This window comes from Misgurnus anguillicaudatus, chromosome 24 (assembly GCF_027580225.2).
Source record: "Misgurnus anguillicaudatus chromosome 24, ASM2758022v2, whole genome shotgun sequence".
NCBI lineage: Eukaryota > Metazoa > Chordata > Actinopteri > Cypriniformes > Cobitidae > Misgurnus > Misgurnus anguillicaudatus.
The window spans coordinates 19072107-19095549 of NC_073360.2; the positions used below are offsets into that span (position 1 = coordinate 19072107).

Below are 23443 nucleotides of genomic sequence, written 5' to 3' on the forward strand. Positions count from 1 at the left end.
AGACAAACCCTTTGGACACAGTAACCAGCTGTGGGTCTCCGTCTTTTCAGTTCCTTCAGCCTACAGCAGAAAATAATAACATTGACATATTTCAAAGGAATAGTTCACTAAAATATGAAAACATTTATATACTCACCTTTATGCGATTTAATTTGTTGAAGCTCCAAAAAGCACATAAATCCATCAATTAAATAATCCACATGACTCCAATGGGTGAATATACTGTATATGTCTTCTGAAGCATTACAAGATGTTTGTAAAATAAAACAATTAATAGAAAACATGTGTCACTCTAAAATACATATATTAACCTACTGGAGTCATCTGGATTACTTTTAATGATTGATGAACTTTGGAGCTTTGCCTTTAGAGTACAATACAAAAAGATAATATAACAGCATTTTATGTATGGTCTGGTCTGGTGGTACCCATATAAACACCAGCAGTATACATTTAACACTGGTGATTTTGCTGTGTGATGGCGATGAGCTCACCTGTACAAGGAGACTTCGAGTAACTATGTCAATGCGTCCTCTCTCCGGCACGCTCACAATCTCATTATCACACACAGTCTGTGACTGCTCTGCCTCTGCACTCACTGTTATATTCAACACTCCTACAAAACAAACAACTCATGATCATCTCGACTGACTTACAAAAACACAAGACACTGATTCAGATTAAACAAACTGACCAAGAACAGAAGGAGTGAGAATCCATTTAAAGGTTTTTCTTCCATTAGCACACAGACAGGATGAATACTGGTCATCATCAGAGGAGGCTTTAAGAGTGAAGTCTGAAGATGGAGCTGGAGTTACTTTAACCTGTACATGAAAGATGGAGGATTACTTCAGATTTGATATGACAGAAATATGAGAAGATGTTCACAGAAATCTCACCATGATACACTTGGACAGATAGTTAAAGACGGTGGCCTTCAGTTCAAAGATCTCCCCACGGATGATGGAGTAAGGCAGAGAAAGCTCCAGGAAGAAGGGCTGGAAAACTGTCAGCTGAGCAGGAGGAGCCAAACCCAAACCTTTGGAGGACAGACAGAAGGCATCCGTCTCCCAGGTGGTGATGGTGTCGGGAACCTTGACAGTAACCTGTGTTGATCCAGAGTCCCTGTGGTGGAATCACTACAATATTTCAGTCTGCTTTAAAGCTACAAAATGTTCTTTACATCAGTTACAGCACTGACCTAAAAGAACAGAAAACACCCAATAGGAATTTAAAACAGACTTTGTGTCCTGTGCAATTACAGTAGTATTACAAATACTCGGCATAAGGTAAAATTATACATAAAAAATTTGTTCTAGCATGGTTTCAATAGAATTGATTGTTCACATGAATAAAAACACAAATATTCACTAACCCAACTTCAGCAAGTTGCCAGATCCATGTTTCTGGAAAGACAGTCCGAACCGTCACTGACGGCGTTTTTGGCATTGGTGAAGCACTATCAACTATTGAATTCATTACTCGACTACGGTAACGATACATCACTAAAAGAATAAAAAACAAATGTTGTGTGTTAAAAAATCTCACTGGGATTATATATCAGAACATGACAAAGCAATTTATACAAGTGACTTGACGTCAAGTTAGGCATTGATATTACAAATACGATCACAGTAATGATCTTGACATTTCTGGTGTCCAGCTACAGTAATAATAACATTAAAATTAAACATTAAAACATTTATATGTATTATAAAATTGATTTATAATCAGTGTTGGGGGTAACGCATTACAAGTAACTTGAGTTACGTAATAATATTACTTTTCTGAAGTAACGAGTAAAGTAACGCATTACTTTTTAAATGTACACATTAATATTTGAGTTACTTTTTCAAAAAAGTAACTCAAGTTACTTTTTTAGTTTAATTAATTTGATTAAAAAATATGTACTGAATTAAACGTATGCACGTATGCACTCTCTGTGCCTGTGTGGAAACATTTTGAGTCAGAAACTGAGATGGCAGGCCAAAGCTAAACATTTTTGTGATGAAATATGCAATTTCTGAATGCAGAACTTTTCAGTCATAAAAACACCTGCAAGGCCTGAAAGAGATCAAGCTTTAGCCAAGAAAAAGTAACGCAAAAGTAACTAAAAGTAACGTAAGCATTACTTTCCATGAAAAGTAACTAAGTAATGCAATTAGTTACTTTTTTTGGGAGTAACTTAATATTGTAATGCATTACTTTTAAAAGTAACTTTCCCCAACACTGTTTATAATACATCATTTTATGTTTATTAAGCATATTTCACAGTATAAGTGGCAAAGCCATGTTAAATAGTCTACGCAGTGACGTCATTAGAACGTGCGTGCCTGCGTGCACTGTATGTTATGAGCATGTGCAGAAAATAAATCTGTTGTCAGTTGTTCCAGAGGAAAGAGACAATGGTGGTCTATCTGAATTTTCGCCTGTAAATAAGTTAATCACTTTGGTGACTGTGACTCGCGAAAGACTGCTGCAGAAACGCTACAATGTGGAATGAAAATAGGTCATTTTTTGTTTTCGGCACAGGTTTGTGCATATGATCTGCTCTGGGCTATTGTGTTGGACAGGAGCAACCTCTGTGTGTGTGTGTATGTGTGTGTGTGTGCGTGCGTGCGTGTCATGTTGAAGCACCTTGCGTGACACTGACACGACTTCATTCACCCCAATGGAAAGCATATTTATGTTGTGTTTTATTCTGTATATAGTGTACATGTATTATAAACACTGTGTCATTTCTCCATATAAGAACTAGTAAATATATTAACTAATATAATGATTAAGTGTTCATTTCAGGCGCTTGTGATATCAGGAAAAGGTTCTGCGAAAGGTAGGGTAAGGGATGCATCTAGAGAGCATTTGATTGGACCAATAGCATCAAAATTTTATGAGAGATTGAAATGCAGTCTAGGTAATATACCTGTATATCCTTATACTGTGATTTAGTCTTTAAACACAAAAATGAATTTATATGTTTCACCACTAAATCACCCATAATGATAATCGCTATAAAGGTGAATACTGTATAATTTTCACTCATATTATATCAGCCCCTATTTCAAAACAAATGCCCTTCATATTTAAACATCACAGAGCATAAAAATATTTTATGTACTGTACCAGTATCATGGTATTTGTGATAATTCAAGCCCCTGAATGTCAGGCATTGAGGAATTTGAATAGCCAGATTTGTTGCCATCTTCAGTCCCACTCTCTGTCAAACAGTAAAAATGCAAAATTTATGCAAATACAGATTTTAAACAAAACAAGCGTTTAATTTATGCATGTAAATACCCTCCTGATTATTAATAACATTACTGTCAGTCATAACAGCCAGTAGTTACCTTTAAGGTTTCATAGGCACCTTCTGTTTCCAAGGCTCGACGGGGTCTCACATGCAAACACTCCTGTTCATCTTCAACATTGTAAGGATAATGTGAGACTGACTGCACTGGAAGCAGGTCGAAGATCTGTGATGGGAGCAAGATCCAACATTACTACATTTTTGCACAGAACACTTCTAGTTTGTGTGTCTTTCAGCATCGGACTTTAATACAGAACTGGTTCTTGGATTAAATGACGGAAGAATTTAAGATAAAAAAGCATTTTTTCTTGTACCACCTTGAAGACATGGGAAAAAATTTTACATGTACTATACATGCACTTTAAAGCATCTGCACCTTATCAGCATCCAGACGCTTTCCTGATTCCAAGATGTGAACACTTTTATCTATAGCACTGAGAGCACACAGTGAACCAGGCTGAGCTGACAGCTGTATTGTGTTTGCTTCACCTGGAACTGCTGTAGCAGGAGAAAACTGAAGAGATACCTGTAACAAAATAAGTGAGTATTGTGTCATTTTATATATAATGATTAAGAATATGTCAAATATGATGTCTTGTCTAGGATTTGTTAAAAATGTTTAAAAAATTAACTCTTTCGTCAATTAAAAGAAAACGCTTCCCTGCTAATGACAAGTATTTCTGGCAATCCGTAATACCACTATTATCCACCGCAACTTTTAAAACCCGGAAGTATCGCCTGATGTTTTAAGTATTACTTTGAATCTGATCTCTATCAAAAGTCCTTCACACAAATGGAATTATTTCAGCTTTTTGCTCAAAATTTGTGTTTTTGAAGAAACCTACCCATATTTGAGAGGTGATAAAAAGAGAACTAATGAAGGTAGGATTAAACATTTTTTTGTTTGTTTGTTTGAAAGCAGAGGGTCTGTTCTTTCATGTGATATATTGTATGTTTATATATTTAAAGAAGAACAATTTCTGGAAGGCATTAAACTTTTGTGAAAATCATGAAAAATGCTGCCGCTGGCTGGCAACTTTTTTAAGGAAAAAAAACCGCTGGTGGGGAAAGAGTTAAATAATTAAAGGGATAGTTCAGCAAAAATAAAAATTCTGTCATCATTTACTCACCCAAAATTTTTTCCAAATTGGTAGAAAATTTTGAACTATTAAGATCTGTTTGGCAAAACATTTTTTTTAAATATCTTTATTTGTGTTCAGCAGAACTATTTGATGAAGCTATTTGATGGGAGGTTTGGCAGCCGATCTGTAGTCAAGATTGTATAGATTATATAGAACACATTTTACACAGTAATGTCAGCTCAGTGTCGTTTTTGTGTCAATTATCTATGATTTGAACTAAGGTAATCTACTTGTTTTTTATTTTTTCTTGATATCAGAAACAAACTACTCCAAAAGGACTTAAGATACGTGTGTTCTACAAAAGCCAGTTGTTTATGCTGTTACTGCTGAAACCATCTATAGTCATGCGTAAGGTCTACGCCGTAGGTTATTCGTAGCCCTTGCCTATAGCTCTGCATAGCCTGACATGCACCTCGCCAAATTTTTAACAGGGCTTAAGGGCGCACTCACATTATTGTCACCCCTCCCTACTACCCCAGGTGCACGCACTCACACTGTACTTTTTATCGATCCGAGTCCGGGCGCGCTTTCGTCATTAAGATGCGATTGTTTTAAAAAGCAGGAAGTAAAGCTCTCTCTTAACACTGGAACCCGCCGTAATGATAAGTCTGTGTTTTTTTTTTCGGAGTCGTTTGGTGCGCGATTACGTTTACGCGTTGAGTACACTGAATCCTAGTTTTCCTCATCTACTATGTACTTCGTGATCACCAAACAAACAAAAACAAAATAATACTTTAATAGCATTGATAAACCTGTGATGGTTTTCTGTTACGGGAAAGAAACGTAAGCCATCAACAAGACGGGTGATTGTTTGCCCGGGCCGACAGCATCAAGTTTCTGTCATGATAACACATTGACCTCAGGGGATCTTATGAAAAACTTTCCATAATTTTACTCAAAGTCAACAAAAATCGAGCAGGACCAACACATTTACAGCTGATCGCTGTGAAAAACGTTAAGCGACGACGTCAAGTATAACCACAGCAATGACAGTGTTCTTAATATGACAAATTAAGTGTTTTGATTAATGCCATTAATGTTTATTTTTTTAATTACTGTGTACAACTAGTCAACTAAATGAATATAACATGGCAAAGATGAATGCACATTTATATAGGCGATTGATTCAATAGATTTATAGCATTTTGAATAAAAACTTATTTTGTGGAAAAATAATCCGTTTTTATAATACATCTTTGAAAATCAAGTTATGGATTTGAATTTTTTATGTTTTTATAACCTAAAGATGCTGTGTGAAAGTTTGTACCAGAAAATAGTGGTTTTCATCTTGTCACTTTCTTGGTATAGAAAACATGTTTTTACCAAAATTTGTCAAAATGGATTTATTGCGTTTTGGAACCAAACTCTTCATATGTACAGTACCTTGTTATTGAAACACTTTTCAGTGTTGAATTTTTCACTCGCAGCAACTACATTGTCACTGGGCAGAACACAGTATGCAAGTATCTGCACTACTGGAGTCAGATCTGCTGTAACAGACAGTTTGAATGACATTGTGCCATTCGCTGCTCCATTTGAAGTCTTCACTTCAACCTTCTCATATCCATGATGAACTATCACACCTCTGGACAAGACCTGAAAAAAAACACACAACACACTGTTAACAAACTGACCAGTGCAGACACTTAATACAGTCAAACAGATCTCTATGAAACTCTACACTGATAATGAACATGTAGTATTGATACTCACCATATAGACAATGTCAGTGTTGAAGTTATCAATGGTTTCTCCAATGAAATTATACTTAATGGTTACTGTAAACTCAGCATCACACTTTAATGGATCTTTAATTTCCTTTATACTCAATTCACTTAATGTTGGGGTGTGTGGAGTGCTGGGCTGGAACAGACGAACTGTCAATCCCTCCTGAGAGAAGAAAGGTGTCCTGTTGCCTTGATAACGCAAATCTGGATGTATATTTGCCTGGATAATAATGAATACCAGATAATAATAAATAGGAAATTAGTTTTAAAGAACATCACATTAAACTGGATTAGGACAAATCATACCTTTAGATTTAAATCTCTTTTAGGCAGACTAGATGTATTAAGTGAGAATGCAGCCAGTCCATTGTCATCTGTGGTGAGATTAAAGAGCAGATTTGGGGACCGGCGCTCCCTCTCAAAGAGATACACGTCTTTGTTTGGAATTGGTGTTCCTTTCAAATCTGTCACTTTAATCTGTTGAAAAGAAATCAACAATGGTGCAAATAAATCAACAATATTTGCACATACAGCGGGGAAAATAAGTATTTGACACATCAGTATTTTTATCAGTAAGGGGATTTCTAAGTGGGTTATTGACACAACATTTCCACCAGATGTACCCATCAAGCCAAATATTTAAATTGTACAAAGAAATCATAAAATTTAATTATACAAGTTGAGTCATAATAAATAAAGTGAAATGACACAGGGAATAAGTATTGAACACATGAAGAGAACAAGATGCAAAATGGCATAGAAAGCCAGGGGATCACCTGAAATCTGTCATTATTGAGAGAGAAACCCTGCCCCCTATCAGTATTAATTGATATCAGCTGCTTTAGTCCTGAATTCAATATTTGGCTTGATGGCGAAATTTTGTGTCAATAGGCCACTTAGAAATCCCATTACTGATAAAAATGCTGATTTGTCAACTACTTATTTTCCCCGCTGTATTGATGGTGTTGATCAAAGACAAACATTTTTTTGACTTACTTGTCCTTCTATAACGGATCCATGTTCAAATGTTTTGGGGCCTAAAACTGTGACTTTGCCAATTTCATAAGTGATAGACATACTTTTAGATTCTTCCATGGTGATATCTGTTAAATAACAAATGATTACTACACATGCCTTAGTAAAATAATACAAACAACTCAAATTTAAACAGAAATCCAGGCTAAAGTATACTTGATATACTTGGGAGCATCATAGTTTGATTTCACATTAATTGTTATCTTTGACAACCTTAGTTAATATTAACGATATTAAGGTTATACTGTATGTTTACAGAATGTTCTTTACAATATGAAGAATGACCACATAATGTGTGTCTGTACCTGGTTTGCAGGGGCACAGATATCAGTAATAAATACTTTTCACAGTTTTTTTCAATAAAATGTTTAAGTTGCCATTAAATGGAAGTAGTGATTGTCTAATTTTTCCCATGGTGGTGTATATCCAAGTGAAAAACTGCTTCTGAAATTAAAAGAGGTTGGGCTGGACTCTGATTGGATCGTTTGAAGTTGGGTCATGTTGCTAACTGCTGCAATACCACACTGTAAAAAAAACTTTGCTGCCTTAAAATCTTTTGTTAAATCAACTCAGATTTACAAGTCATGTCAACAGTGATAAGTTGTCACAACTTATAAAATATAGTTGAGAAAAGTCAACTTAATTTTATAAGTTATAACAACTCGCCTGTAGTTAAAACAACTCATCTCTAGTCAAGATAAATAATAGTAAGTTGAAATGACTTGTAAATCAACAAAAAATGTTAAGGCAGCAAAGTATTTTTTAAAGTGCATATGACCGGTGTAGCAGCCGATCCTGTTCCCTTCGGAATGTCTGTCCCTTCTAGTTGTCTGTACACCCAGCTGTTTTTTCTTAATATTTATTTTCTAGTTTTAATTGTTGTGAGCTGTATGTGTTTGTACAAACTCTGTACATATGCTATACCATACTAAAAAATAAGAATAAATAAAAAACACCCAGCGCTGTCAGCAGAAACCCTTTATCAACTGGAGGGGGAACAGACATTCTGAGACATTCGAGGAGGGATTAAGTGTTTTTGCTTAAAGATTATGAGGCCACATGAATATTTTTTAAATAATAAACCTCACAAATAAGTCATTTGTAAAAACAAACAAACACAATATTCCAAAACAAAATGACAGTTTTCATTTCAATTTCATTTTGACTTTTAAAGCCCCATTTAGTCATTCTTAGTGGCGTACTTTATCAATCAGATGTTCAGATCTGTACAGCTCACCTGTTCCTTCCTCTATTACTTTCACCGCAACCTTAATAGATTCTTTCAGTTGATGCTTTAATGTCATGTTTAGAAATTGCAATACGTTGACAGTATGTGTGGCACAGCCAGTCTCCTTCATCTAATGGTAATAAATAAATACACACATATTGATTAAGGATTGCACATTTTATTGGATGATTGTGTCACTATTTGTGCTGCATTACAAACCTCAGTAGTCTCATTCCAACACAGCGGAGGGTTGACATCTCTGAAATGACGGCAGACATTTACCCAAGATTTACCAGGTACAGGCTGTCCATAAGTGTATCTGTTGAAAAGATACAAGCAACCGATGTACAGCCGAGTAGTGAATTGAATAAAATAAATAAATTTTTCTGTAAATGAACATCTTTAACATGTTCTGCATTAAAAAAAACACTTATTTTCCGCAAACCTCAATTGTCAGTTCCTCTTCACTGACGCTGACCTCCTTTGGTACATTTACGGTTACGTCAAACTTGGGCAAAACTAGAAGTCGAGGGCAGCAGATATAGTCAAATACTGTATGGACATATTCATTATGTTTTAAAAAAATATTAAGGTCTTTTGTTTAAACTTACCATACTTTTTCACCTTAAAATAATGTTTTATCAGTCTTTCACCAATGTGAGCCTTCAGTGTGTACGTGCCCTGACGGGCTTCAGGGTTTAAGTCATAAGAACGCTGCAATATCCATCTTGTTGAGGAAATATTGGTCCATTGACCGATCCTGTTATTTTGACTGTCCTGTTGAATATCAAAAAAGACATGGTGCATATATTTAATTATATTCTATGACTACATACATCCTGAACATTATTTAATCAGGATCAACTATATGTGAATAATCAAGTATCTGACATTCAGATTTTAATACGTGTCGTAAATGACTCCACGGGACATTTGTGTTCTTACCTCAAGCACCACTGTACTGTACTGTAAACAAAAAAGCAAGTAATTAAGCAATATTTTATATTTTTAATGCTACACAATGATTTATGAAATATTAACTATTTGTTTTCTGTTTTAAACACTCCAGACCTGTTGATCAAGGGGTACAAAGTTTGTATCCGTGGTAACAATTCTGAAGTTCACTGTGAAAACAAAAATGTACAACCTTTGATTTCAATGTGAACAGATATTTCAGCTCTCTACAGTCAGCAGGGCATTGTCCCTAAAAAGTTAAATAAATAAAGGGACTTCGGCCCAATTAAAGGGATTTTCCAGCTCCCCTATAGACGCAAACATTTGATTTTTACCGTTTTGGAATCCATTCAGCTGATCTCTGGGTCTGGCGCTACCACTTTTATCTTAGCATAATCCACAGAATCTTATAAGTCCATTAGCATTGCGCCTAAAAAGTAACCAAAGAGTTTGGATATTTTTCCTATTTAAAACTTGACTCTTCTGTAGTTACATCGTGTACTAAGGCCGACGCCACCTCTGTCAACAATGAGATAATATCATACACCCAGCACAATGCAGTGTTTTTTGCTAGTTTCAGACCGACGCAGTTATCACTTTCACGTCCAGCACCATGCCATTTATATAGCATATGCATTTGGGCCAGTTTGTGTGCCCATGGGCATGGCGGTCTGAAAACGAGGTGTGTTCAGGTGCATTGGAGTGTTGCTATTTTGAGACAACTCTAGTCTAAAGTCAATGGCGCAATATTATTTTTGGCTATTTAAAGAGTGTGTTAGTAATATGCGCCTATAAATGGGACACAACGTAGACTTTGCTTATTACACAAATAGATGCACAGCAGCACATTAACATTTTTTAATATGAAAAATTAAAGGATTAAATTGTGAAAGATTATTATTGTGTCTCTTGGACAAAACTGAGGACAAATTACAGGACTTTAGAAAGCTTGAAGAGCGTCTTCGCCTGTAGCTTGGTAAGCCAATGTTTTTTCTTTTAAGATGTGCAAATATTGCATTTATTCTTTAATGTATTTTTTAAAAATGGTATCCCATGGATATATTGAATATGATGACTTTGTACCTATTGATGTGGTGAGGTTCGAACACTTACAGCACTGGTGCTAAAACTTTTCGGCCCTCTGTGTCCAAGCACATTACTAGAGAGGCGAAGGGAAGGAAAAGATGTGGTAGAAAAAAGTGTTCATGCAATAGGGATAATTGCACCCTGGAGAGGATTGTAAAACAAAACCCATTAAAAATGTGGGGAAGATTTACAAAGAGTGGAGTTCAGCTGGAGTCAGTGCCACTCCGCACAGACGTTTGCAAGACATGGGTTTCAGCTGTCGCATTGCTTGTGTCAAGCCACACTTGAACAACAGACACCGTCAGAAGCGTCTCGCCTGGGCTAAAGACAAAAAGGACTGGACTGCTGCTGAGTGGTCCAAAGTTATGTTCTCTGATGAAAGTAAATTATGCATTTTCTTTGAAAATCATGGTCCCAGGGTTTCTCAGAAGGCGAAGCACTGCTACTTGGATGGAGTGATTTGCTCGCAGCACCCGAGAAGCCCTCTGGTGAGGAGCAGAGAGTTCGATCAGAGTCAGGGGCTGCGTCAGACAGAGTTACAGCACGCACGGAGATGAGAAAGGTATGTATGGACTTAGTCTCAGCCTCAGACGTCACGCCCACAGACTGTTGGCTAAACGTCTGATGTTTTTCGTAAACTTTTCTGGAAACCCTGTGAGAATGTCAAAGTCGTCTTTGATTGGTTGAAATAAACCGGATTTCCAGGAGACGCGAGTGTCGCGATTAGTTTCGGTCCCTGGAAAACAAAGCTCTGACGTTCCATTGAGGAAGAGAATCAGTCGTGTTCACGTGGATAATAATGAGCAGTTATCATGATCAGCTAAACATTGGATTCTCAAAAATATGCAAAGTTCGCAGCATAGACTCTCTAAAAGACGTCCAAGAGTTTTGCTTGAGGCAGTTAGTGGAGTCAAAAAGTTTGGTTCTCCTGAATTGCTTGTATGTGTTAAAAAGTGGAGAAATATGCTTCAAACAGACATTTAACGGGAGCGTCTCATTGGTGTAGTTGTTGATGAAGTGCACAACATTGTTCTATGGTGAGTAATGTTGTTTATTTAGATGCTATTCGGTTGCGGCTGGTTATTTCAATAACTGACTTGTTGCCAGCCGGCTCTCCGAAACGTGACGCTAGACGAAACAAACTGTGATTGGTTGTTTGACATGTCGGTCAAACAGCTCGTGGACAGGCTTTGTCCAGAAAAAGCAGCGAAAAACACCAGACCTTCAGAATTGAAGGTCTGGCTACGCGAGACTAGTATGGACTTATCTAACTCTGGGGGATACGGTGAATAAGCTAAATTCCCAAAATCTGGCCGTGTTCCTTTAACACAATAGAAAATCTGTGGGGCATAGTGAAGAGGAAGATGCTATATGTAATATATCTAATTTTCTGAAATACTGATTTGGGGATTTTCCTTAGTTATAATCATCAAAATTAAAGAAATAAACATTTAAAATATCAGTCTGTGTGTAATGAATAAATATAATACACAAGTTTGACTCTTTGAATAGGAATTACTGAAATAAATCAACTTTTTGATGATATTCTAATTATATGACCAGCACCTGTATTGTACATTAATTAAATTGATTAATACAGTACTCTTCTTCATCCATATTCATCAATTATTTGGGGTCTTTAAATAAATTAATCAAACAAACAGCGTCTGATCCATGTTTTCTACAGGACTGTGTTGTGTACTGTTAGCTGCCTGAATGTTAGTGAATAATAATATTTTTCACCACGACCCCAAATACTGCACTGATCTTACAGTACAGAGAGCTTTGCATTATTTACTAGAGTTTAGACTTTGAAACATTTAAAACTTACCTGTTTGTCCTGGATTATAGATGGGTTTATCAGTCTGGATAAAGGTCAAAGGATTGTAATGTCTAAACATAACTTTTCTCTTTTGAGTCATCGTGAAAGACTCCCCTTTAATTTCAGCCTTTATTTTCTGCACTGATTCTCCTTCCACCAATGGAGCCTAATGAGAAATAATCACAAACACATCATTTACAATAATGAAATAAGATGATAATGCAGCAAACATACATTATGATCTTGTTTATTATCCTGCAGATTGTTTTGATGTCAAACCTTGAAGTTGAAGCAGCGATGAAACTCTTCATCTGATTTCTCCTGCAGTAATAATGTGATCTGGTCATCATTCACTAGATGAACGGTCATTACAAGACTTTCATTGGGCTTCAGGAGACTTGCACACAGTTTAGCTTCAGATCCTGACTGGATCAATGCAGGAAATGTCACCATGAAAGAGCTGTCGAGAGATTCCTCTCATTAAACTCAACAATTAAATTTATATGAAATTTTTTCAAATTGCCAAACTGTTACTGCACAATGTGCAATGATATGTAGTATGTATCTTAAAAATGTTTTTGTTACAACTGTAACCTCTGTTCCCTGAGATCATGAAATGACACTTTGGGGAAGAATATCATAGTGTTCGCGCATCTGAATAATCTGTAAAACTAGCCTGTTTTATAGGTGGCAAGTGATGATGTCACGAGTGTGACAGTGACAGATATCGTAAAATATAAAAGGGAGGCACAAACAACCCATTTTAGCTTCTGGAAGGTAAAGCAAGTGCTACGGGTGCAAAGAGTTCTGGCAATGAGATAAAGCATCTCGTTCCCTATCTCAGTGTACAGAGGTTACAGTCACAACCGAGATGTTCCCTTTAGAGGGAACTCAATACTGCATCATGAAATTACACTTTGGGGAACGAACGCCCACTATGCCATAAGGCAGGGCTAGTCAACTGGCCAATGGCGGCCCTCCAATCATCTTTATCCGGCCCGCGTCATCTTTGGCCGTTTCTCAATCGGAAGTCTGCAGCCTCCAGAGGTCGCATATACAGACTGCAAACATCATCAAGTTTAAGATAACTGAGCATTACATTAACAAATTATAACCATATTACAAAATTGTACGATTTAATTAAGAATAATAGTCAACTCCATAATTGTTAAAATTCTAAAATAAGACTTAATGATGTATGCAGCCTGGAAATGCAACCTCCGGAGGCTGCAGCCTTCGGATTGAGAAACGGCCATAGTCTGATTTAAAGGCAGGGTAGGCAGGAATTATCTAAAAAACTTTTTTACAAGTTTGTCTAAACTGTCTTTATATACAAATGCATAATCAAAATGCAAGTACTCTAAAAAAGAGAGTACAAAACTCGAGTGTCTGTAGACCTCTCACGACTGTGTTAAACACAGTCAATTATTTCCATCCGGGACGAAACATATGATTAGCTTGCTCAAATATCACTCTCTCTCGCGACCATGGCTCCACCCGTTGCTATGGGATCTGCCCAGACATGCGCACACCCGATTGATTTGAACGTGCACGAGGCAATAGTACAGCAGAGAAATAGCACTAACAACTCACAGAAACTGCATTCACATCTTACAGTACCTGCATATCCAGTAAGCAAAGGCAAAAAAGGAATAAATGAAGCAATCAAACGAGAGGAAATATCGCGTGGCTTTTCCTCGAGTCGATGATGCGGTAGCGGTGTTGTCTGCGGAGTGTAGTCCTCGTCAGAGTCAACAATGCTTTCATCACAGAAACTCTTCCATGCAAAACACTGGCTGAGTGAGTACTAAAAGCCATCCGTTTATAAAAGCCATCTGTTTATATTCCTAGTGATAAAGTTAGGTGTATTATTACATGTGATTGTGACTTGATGTTATTACATGCACCGCGCTCCTTCCTCTCCGCTTGTCTGAGGTAATTCGCGCGTTCATGTGTTTTGGGGGCGTGGCTTAAGAAGAAACCCAGAAGGGAGGGGGTGGAGTGAATGGAAAAGTTGGCTGTGTTTGGAACAGTGCTGGGAGGTATACAGACACTCGATTTTTGTGCTCTCTTTTTCAGAGTACTTACATTTTACTTATGTATTGATATGTGAAGTCAGTTTGGACAAATTTGTAGAGGGGTTTTTTTGGATGATTCCTGCCTATTCTGCCTTTAAATTCAGCGTGGTTACTTTTACCTTTCCACTGTACATGACAACACAGAAAGGAAAGGGGCTGCGTGGGGTGCCAGTCCCAACCATCTTCGGGTGCGTAATTATCAGATCTAATTTGAGCTTTGGATGCTTTAAAGAAAATAAACTTATGTGACTACACCGCATGTGACGCTCCGACCGGAAGTGATGAATTTCAGTGTGTTCCAATCAAAACTGTGTGCAAAGTAAAACATATTAATTATTTTTTGTTTTTATCAGTAACACTTGAATACTTTAAAAACGATTGATTACTGGTAAGTAAATTATAAACTATGAATATATTCGTAGATTAAAGGTTCTTGCGGTGGACTAGGCTTCTCTCCCATGACAGATTTACAGAAATTTCATTATGACTGCCACTAGGGGGCGAACTCCCGACAGTTATATCTGTATTTAATGTTCAATGGAAACGCCAACATATATCTTTAAAAAAAAATTTAAAGAAAGAAAGAAAGAATGAATGAAAGAAAGAAAAATGTAGGCCTAGTGCAATTTTAGTCATTAGGAGAAGACTTTTTTCAAACATTGTTTTGACATAAACTTTAACATCAATTCGACATCTTATTTCCTGACATCAAATCAACATCAATTTAATGTAATGATATTGACCTTAGATATAGGGACCACAAAAAACATGTCAGATTGATACCTTTGTTGGGCCTCTTTACAACCACAAGGAAATAATTACAAAAAATAATATAAATATGCATATTCATGCACGTCATACATGGTGGTCAAAATCTTGACTATTTGTTGATGTCAAATTGACATCAAGGTGCCCGTTGGGTTACTTGACATGTACCAATTAATGAAAGTTAAACAGTTATAAATAAAATATAGAACAAAATAGTTGTTCATAACTATTAACATTTGGCTCTTACACGTTAAACTGCAAGTGTTTTTAAATATTAAAAAAGAAAATATGAGTTTTCAGTAATTAAAAGGCACTGGATACAAGAAGTGTGCATCTTTTTTGAAAATAGATGTTTTTTAATATATATTTACTGTATTATAACAAAAGTAAATATACACAAACGAACGCCCGCACACACACAAACACGCGCGCACACACACACACACACACACACACACACACACACACACGGTAAAAGTAAAAAAATATAAAATGTAAAAATTAAGGGTAAAAGTTTGGCCTGCGTCATATTTACAATTTTAAAATCTGACCCCCGAAAAAAGTAGTTGAAGACCCCTGCCATAAGGATTTGTGTCTGTCTTGTTGTGAAGATGTTTATGCACACCTCAGGACATAAGAACCTGGTTAGCAGGTAAAGAAGAGAGGTCTAAGCTATAGTACCTCGTAAAAGGTATGCAGGACCACCCTGCAACATCACATATATCTTGCATGGATGTCCCAGATAGAAAGGCCTGAGAGGATATGCCATACCCCTCGTAGAATGTGCCCTGATTAACAGACGTAAAGGCAATCCGCGCACCTCATGCACTTCCACAATCAACTTACTAATAGTCTGTTTGGAGGCAGGGTGACCCATATTTAAGGCTCCAAAGCAAACCAAGAGTTGGTCAGGTTTTTTCCATAGAAAAGACGTTCTCTTGCTCCCACATTTGGTCTCCATTCTCTGGGCCTCTACCTCGAAAGAATGTCTGTTCCCACATTCTGGCTCCCAGAATATACATCCCCCTGATAGACAAAAAAAATCCCTCGGGGAAAACTCTTTGCTCTTGAGCAACCACTGAATAGGTCTCATGTGTCGCAGGCCACAAGGAATCATGAAGAATTGTTGAGCCGTAACCCAGATGTTCCATATGGCCAAGATATCTTAAATTGGCCAAAGCCCTCCATCCTTATTGGGAACTATAAAATACCGGCTGGAAAACCTAGTGTGAATCTCTGAGAGGGAACACACTCGATGGCCTCTTTTTTTAACACCCACGCCTGCATGGGGTCCACCTCTGTTACCTTTCTATAGTGAGAAGAAGCCATTGTGTTAGATTTGGTAATTTCCTCCACTTGTAAAGAAAATGTGGTTTAGGAACCAGCCTCTCGAGACTGGGTTTGAATGTGAGATGTATGAGTTCGTTTCCCTGAAGCGACTGATCGGCGGGACAAAAACAACTCGTTTTTATTACAGTATTTTTTTGCTGATTTGTCAGCTCTAAAGCGCGTAGCTATGGGTAGAGACTGATGAACCCGTGATTCGGAAATTAACATGCACTGAGGTGTTGTAAACGGCAGAGTTAATGTTAATAAAGTGTCAGGATCTCTTAGATGTAGCTTTGTGATTTGCAATGTTAACTGATCTGAGGTCAGCTCTTTCCTCTCGTTTCTTATTTTGCGGCTGCTATCTCAGCCCCCAAGCTCTGTAAGCTTTTGTGTTGCCAGTATGAGGAACTGGTTGATGGCCCGCATGTCACGATCGGTTATAACCGAAAAGTGGAAAACAAAAGGAGAACCCAAACGCAAGAGATGTAAGAAAATATAACTATGAATTTATTTACAAAAATAACAGAAACACCCACGTGGGGGTAAAACAGAAGATAAACTTAAACACTGTGATGAAACACAAACTAAACACGGGAAAACAGGAACAGATCTCAAAACACACGAAGCACATGAACACTGAGATCTTCACAACACTGAACTACGACAACGCACGCACACCACACAGAGAACACGAGGGCATTAAATAGACAGCACATCAATGGGGAACAGGTGAACATAATTAATCACTTAAGACACGAGTACATAAGGGAGTAGGGTAAAAGTGACAAGACACTGGGAACACGTGTCACACATACATGATGTGAAAACACACGTGTTCCCACATAAACACAATGCTGCCACGATCTTGCCCTCTTACAACCTGGATAATAACCAAGGTCAGGCAAGACCATGACAGCCACAAAACACTGGGAACATGTGGAAGCCACACACTATATACCTCCCCATGCTCCCACACAGAACATAGTACTGTCATGGTCTTGCCAGATACACTCAAACCTGAGTCTAGTGCAAAACTATCTGGCAAGCCCATGACAGTACCCCCATCTTCAAAGACGGATACAAGACGTCACAACAAAAACAAACAAAAACATTAAACACGAGGAACGAAAGACTGCACAACAGAAGACAACCACGACAACATTACCACAAACAACAAAGGTAAACAGACATACGTAACAAACGGATTGGGGTGTTTTAACAAAAACAATATATGATGAAGGGGAGGTGGGGCAAAAACAGGGGGAACAAAATGTCCAAAGTTATGAGTCTTAAAGTCCCGCGGCTGAAATGCTGACTGGTGACGTGTCTCCGGCTGCGCCGGCGGGTGACGTGTCTCCGGCTGCGCCGGCGGGTGACGTGTCCCCGGCTGCGCCGGCGGGTGACGTGTCCCCGGCTGCGCCGGCGGGTGACGTGTCCCCGGCTGCGCCGGCGGGTGACGAGTCCCCGGCTGCGCCGGCGGGTGACGAGTCTCCGGCTGCGCCGGCGGGTGACGTCTCTCCGGCTGCGCCGGCGGGTGACGAGTCTCCGGCTGCGCCGGCTGGTGACGAGTCTCCGGCTGCGCCGGTTCCGAGGCCCTCTTCGTCCTCTTCCTCCTCCGATTCGACGCAGGGAGTGCCGGTCCGAGACTGGCCCCGGGAGTAGTCTCCAGCACCGGGGAGACGGAATTCGACCTCCCCATCCTGATGGCCCCGGTCATAATTCCCCTCACGCTGGACTGAGTCTGGCGAGGTCCAGCAAGCCCAGTTGGTCGCCGCCTGGCATTCACCTCGGGTCCGCATACGAGTGGGTCATAAAACTCGTAACCCGACTCGTATGCGGGACGGGATCCTCTTCCCCGTATCGCCAGGCGGCTGCCAGCAAACATCCTCGCTGGGTTCAGTTTTGGTGCGTGCGTTCTGTCACGATCGGTTATAACCGAAAAGTGGAAAACAAAAGGAGAACCCAAACGCAAGAGATGTAAGAAAATATAACTATGAATTTATTTACAAAAATAACAGAAACACCCACGTGGGGGTAAAACAGAAGATAAACTTAAACACTGTGATGAAACACAAACTAAACACGGGAAAACAGGAACAGATCTCAAAACACACGAAGCACATGAACACTGAGATCTTCACAACACTGAACTACGACAACGCACGCACACCACACAGAGAACACGAGGGCATTAAATAGACAGCACATCAATGGGGAACAGGTGAACATAATTAATCACTTAAGACACGAGTACATAAGGGAGTAGGGTAAAAGTGACAAGACACTGGGAACACGTGTCACACATACATGATGTGAAAACACACGTGTTCCCACATAAACACAATGCTGCCACGATCTTGCCCTCTTACATCCAACCTGGATAATAACCAAGGTCAGGCAAGACCATGACAGCCACAAAACACTGGGAACATGTGGAAGCCACACACTATATGCCTCCCCATGCTCCCACACAGAACATAGTACTGTCATGGTCTTGCCAGATACACTCAAACCTGAGTCTAGTGCAAAACTATCTGGCAAGCCCATGACAGTACCCCCATCTTCAAAGACGGATACAAGACGTCACAACAAAAACAAACAAAAACATTAAACACGAGGAACGAAAGACTGCACAACAGAAGACAACCACGACAACATTACCACAAACAACAAAGGTAAACAGACATACGTAACAAACGGATTGGGGTGATTTAACAAAAACAATATATGATGAAGGGGAGGTGGGGCAAAAACAGGGGGAACAAAATGTCCAAAGTTATGAGTCTTAAAGTCCCGCGGCTGAAATGCTGACTGGTGACGTGTCTCCGGCTGCGCCGGCGGGTGACGTGTCCCCGGCTGCGCCGGCGGGTGACGTGTCCCCGGCTGCGCCGGCGTGTGACGAGTCCCCGGCTGCGCCGGCGTGTGACGAGTCCCCGGCTGCGCCGGCGTGTGACGAGTCCCCGGCTGCGCCGGCGTGTGACGAGTCCCCGGCTGCGCCGGCGTGTGACGAGTCCCCGGCTGCGCCGGCGGGTGACGTCTCTCCGGCTGCGCCGGCGGGTGACGTGTCTCCGGCTGCGCCGGCGGGTGACGAGTCTCCGGCTGCGCCGGCGGGTGACGAGTCTCCGGCTGCGCCGGCGGGTGACGAGTCTCCGGCTGCGCCGGCTGGTGACGAGTCTCCGGCTGCGCCGGTTCCGAGGCCCTCTTCGTCCTCTTCCTCCTCCGATTCGACGCAGGGAGTGCCGGTCCGAGACTGGCCCCGGGAGTAGTCTCCAGCACCGGGGAGACGGAATTCGACCTCCCCATCCTGATGGCCCCGGTCATAATTCCCCTCACGCTGGACTGAGTCTGGCGAGGTCCAGCAAGCCCAGTTGGTCGCCGCCTGGCATTCACCTCGGGTCCGCATACGAGTGGGTCATAAAACTCGTAACCCGACTCGTATGCGGGACGGGATCCTCTTCCCCGTATCGCCAGGCGGCTGCCAGCAAACATCCTCGCTGGGTTCAGTTTTGGTGCGTGCGTTCTGTCACGATCGGTTATAACCGAAAAGTGGAAAACAAAAGGAGAACCCAAACGCAAGAGATGTAAGAAAATATAACTATGAATTTATTTACAAAAATAACAGAAACACCCACGTGGGGGTAAAACAGAAGATAAACTTAAACACTGTGATGAAACACAAACTAAACACGGGAAAACAGGAACAGATCTCAAAACACACGAAGCACATGAACACTGAGATCTTCACAACACTGAACTACGACAACGCACGCACACCACACAGAGAACACGAGGGCATTAAATAGACAGCACATCAATGGGGAACAGGTGAACATAATTAATCACTTAAGACACGAGTACATAAGGGAGTAGGGTAAAAGTGACAAGACACTGGGAACACGTGTCACACATACATGATGTGAAAACACACGTGTTCCCACATAAACACAATGCTGCCACAATCTTGCCCTCTTACATCCAACCTGGATAATAACCAAGGTCAGGCAAGACCATGACAGCCACAAAACACTGGGAACATGTGGAAGCCACACACTATATGCCTCCCCATGCTCCCACACAGAACATAGTACTGTCATGGTCTTGCCAGATACACTCAAACCTGAGTCTAGTGCAAAACTATCTGGCAAGCCCATGACACCGCAGCCTGAAAAGGAAAAGCAAACACAGAGCCCTCGCTGAATGACAGAAAGCTAAAATGCACTGCTTGCGCCTCCCTTTTATACCTTCCGGTATTGTGGCACATGTGACATCATCACTCGCCGCCTATAAGACAGCCTAGTTTTATAGATTATTTTAATGCGCAAGCGCTGTGGCGTTCTTCCCCAACGTTTTATTTTATGATGCAGCATCGAGTTCCCTTGAAAGGGAACATGCATTATTTTGTATTAATAATTTACCACATTTACTAAGCCCATACACTGAAAACTACCAGACAGGAAATACTATAAAATAACACACAACAGTGATGAACAATGTTTCTTCTGTAGAGATCATTTAAAGTGACTTACGGCTCGCTTTGTCCATTCGCAGAGATGAACAGGAGGAAGAACAGCAGAAGTCCTTTCCAATAACAACCAGCATTAAGAGCCATGATGATGACCGATCATTCAGTTCATTCAGTGAGTCTGGACTGTCTCTTTTATAGGGACTCTCATGCTAAAGGAGGTCCTTCAAAAACATCTGTATTGACCATCTGATTAATCATTCAACTATGCCGGTAAAGCAGTTTTACAGCTTGCACTAATATTTATTTAATATTTTTTTATTTGAAAAAAAAGTGTTTGAGAGGGCTGTTTGAAAAAAACATTACAAAGGGATCAGCTTAAGCAAAAACACACAGCAGTTTTATTTGTGCATACAATAACAAACGTGTAACTGTATTATGAAAGAATAAAGAATGTTAAAATAAAGCAATAAGCCCCAAGAAGCAGTGGGTTACCAGTGCATTTTATAACAGCCAATGGCCGCTGTCAGGCACAACGTAAAGCGAAGTGCCTAAAACCCCCCTAGTTGCTATAAAATGCGCTGCAACAACACTGCCTCGCGGGGCCCACCGCTTTTATAAAACGGTTACTTCATATGCATAGCAGGATTTCATAAAATATAACACAGCAAATAAGTTGTAATTATATTAGTACAAATATTACTCTTCCGCCAAAACAAGTAGTTCTTTAGAATCAAGTGTGGCTGCAACAGAGGGCAGTTCCCAAGAAACACAGACGCAGCAAAGACACAATAAAAATATGATTAAAGACTGTGATGTTTATAGAGGGTATGCATTGATGTCACTTTTCCATGTGACAACGCTGGAACTCACACTGTTGAGTGGGAAACTTTCAACAAAATGGCTGGTTTTCATAGCGGCTGCTGCAAAAATACCAGTAAAACTGACTATTATCAGCTTAAATTGGATATAGTTGGACTTGATAGCAGAGAAGGACAATACTTACTTACATTTTCCAAGCATCTTTGCCTTATTAGGGTGTTTGTATTGGGAAATATGTTACTTCACTACATTCTAAAGCATAGAATCCTACTGTGTATCTTTTAATATTGCATATTAAAATGTATTTAATACATAATTACATTAAAATTGTGTACTTTTACTTGAGTAAAAGTACGTTAATGTACTTAAATATTAAATGTAAAACAAAAAGTATTTATGAAATGTAATAGAGTAAAAATTATGCAATTTCCATATAAACTTCCCTCGTCCACTTGACAAAGTGGAACGCACTTTAAAATGGCGACAGGGATTCCCCCGAGGGGAAGTGTTTAGGGAAGTTTGCGAGTGCGTATCTAAAACTGGAGTGGAACGCAGCCACGGACTCCCTCGCTCACTCTCTCCTGCGTGTTTGTGCACCTCTCACCATCAAACAAGGTCAGAGCAAGCGCCCTCTTTTTTAAGTTTCTGCTAATATGACAGTTAACAGCAAAAGAGCGCTCATGCTTCAATATTTGATTGACAAGACAGCTGACTCGGTGGTTGCTTAGCAATATAAAAAGCCGCGTCGCACTGCTCTTTTAAAAAAAGGCCTTGCGTTTCCAAGCGTTTAAAGCGCGTTTGGTGTGATTAGCCCGTAATCCTACCGTCATTTGTTCTCTTATCTCGTACCTCTCAAATTTTGAGCTAAAAGCTGAGATAATTCCATTTTTGTGAACGTACACAGTGTTTTTAGTGTTGAGTGAATGCGTCAGTGTTTAAGTTGGGTAAGATCGCCACCTAGTGGATAATAGCGGAAATATGAATTTGAGGTCAAAACTCCTCAGTCTTAATTGACGAGATAACGCCACAATAATTATTGACATTTATCTTGAATTCGCCATTAATTGTGCAATTTTAGAAAAATGTAATGGAATGCTGTCTGAACCATGGGGTTACCGTGGTATTTTTTCACAGCTTAGAACGCGTTTCAACCAATCAGAATTAAAGACCTGAATTGGTTATTTTATAATGTTATTTTTTACTGAATTTTATTTGCAGTCAATCGATAGCATCATTTAATTCAGTCAACAGCTTGCAAAAGCAAAACCTCAACAGGGGTAAGAAATGATACACATTTTGTCTTCTAAAAAAACTCTTACGCATCTTCATACACATAGACTCTGACTTTTGACCCTGTTTAAGCAAATAGGACTCTGGCTGATAATTAATGTCAAGATGCATGCACACCCACTCAGAGATATTTTGGCCTTTAAAAGCTTACCACAAAGGTGTTTGTCGGTTAACATTAAATGTAGAGACTTACTGTACCTGAGAAACTGAGTTTATTTTCTGAACTATCGAACTCACATATTTTGATGTATTCTACTGTCAAGGCAGAAAAAAATACCATTATAATAAGTAATACACTGCATTTTCAACTTTGTTAAATTGCTTAACTTTATATGTACCTCCAGTTTTAAGCAATCATCCCAATATTGGTTTTAGTAGTTATCCTGAACCCTG

At 39.5% G+C, this 23443-nt stretch overlaps 1 protein-coding gene across 2 annotated transcripts in view; it reads right to left on the reverse strand.

Moving 5' to 3' along the window:
- Nucleotides 1-21157, reverse strand: part of LOC129437955 (alpha-2-macroglobulin) — a 28622-nt gene extending 7465 nt beyond the window's left edge. For both annotated transcript variants that reach the window (XM_073862544.1, XM_073862543.1), the window contains exons 1-21: nucleotides 21003-21157; nucleotides 12581-12761; nucleotides 12311-12467; nucleotides 9511-9563; nucleotides 9385-9405; nucleotides 9051-9216; nucleotides 8871-8958; nucleotides 8659-8755; nucleotides 8449-8569; nucleotides 7173-7279; nucleotides 6483-6653; nucleotides 6163-6396; nucleotides 5833-6045; nucleotides 3684-3833; nucleotides 3348-3473; nucleotides 3124-3217; nucleotides 1376-1505; nucleotides 900-1125; nucleotides 695-824; nucleotides 495-616; nucleotides 9-60 (exon numbers count right to left, since the gene is read on the reverse strand). In XM_073862544.1, the coding sequence (XP_073718645.1) occupies nucleotides 9-60; nucleotides 495-616; nucleotides 695-824; nucleotides 900-1125; nucleotides 1376-1505; nucleotides 3124-3217; nucleotides 3348-3473; nucleotides 3684-3833; nucleotides 5833-6045; nucleotides 6163-6396; nucleotides 6483-6653; nucleotides 7173-7279; nucleotides 8449-8569; nucleotides 8659-8755; nucleotides 8871-8958; nucleotides 9051-9216; nucleotides 9385-9405; nucleotides 9511-9563; nucleotides 12311-12467; nucleotides 12581-12761; nucleotides 21003-21085 (2722 nt within the window). In that variant the 5' untranslated portion in view covers nucleotides 21086-21157. The remainder of the gene's footprint in view (nucleotides 1-8; nucleotides 61-494; nucleotides 617-694; nucleotides 825-899; nucleotides 1126-1375; nucleotides 1506-3123; nucleotides 3218-3347; nucleotides 3474-3683; nucleotides 3834-5832; nucleotides 6046-6162; nucleotides 6397-6482; nucleotides 6654-7172; nucleotides 7280-8448; nucleotides 8570-8658; nucleotides 8756-8870; nucleotides 8959-9050; nucleotides 9217-9384; nucleotides 9406-9510; nucleotides 9564-12310; nucleotides 12468-12580; nucleotides 12762-21002) is intronic.
- Between the last annotated feature and the right edge of the window lie 2286 nt (nucleotides 21158-23443).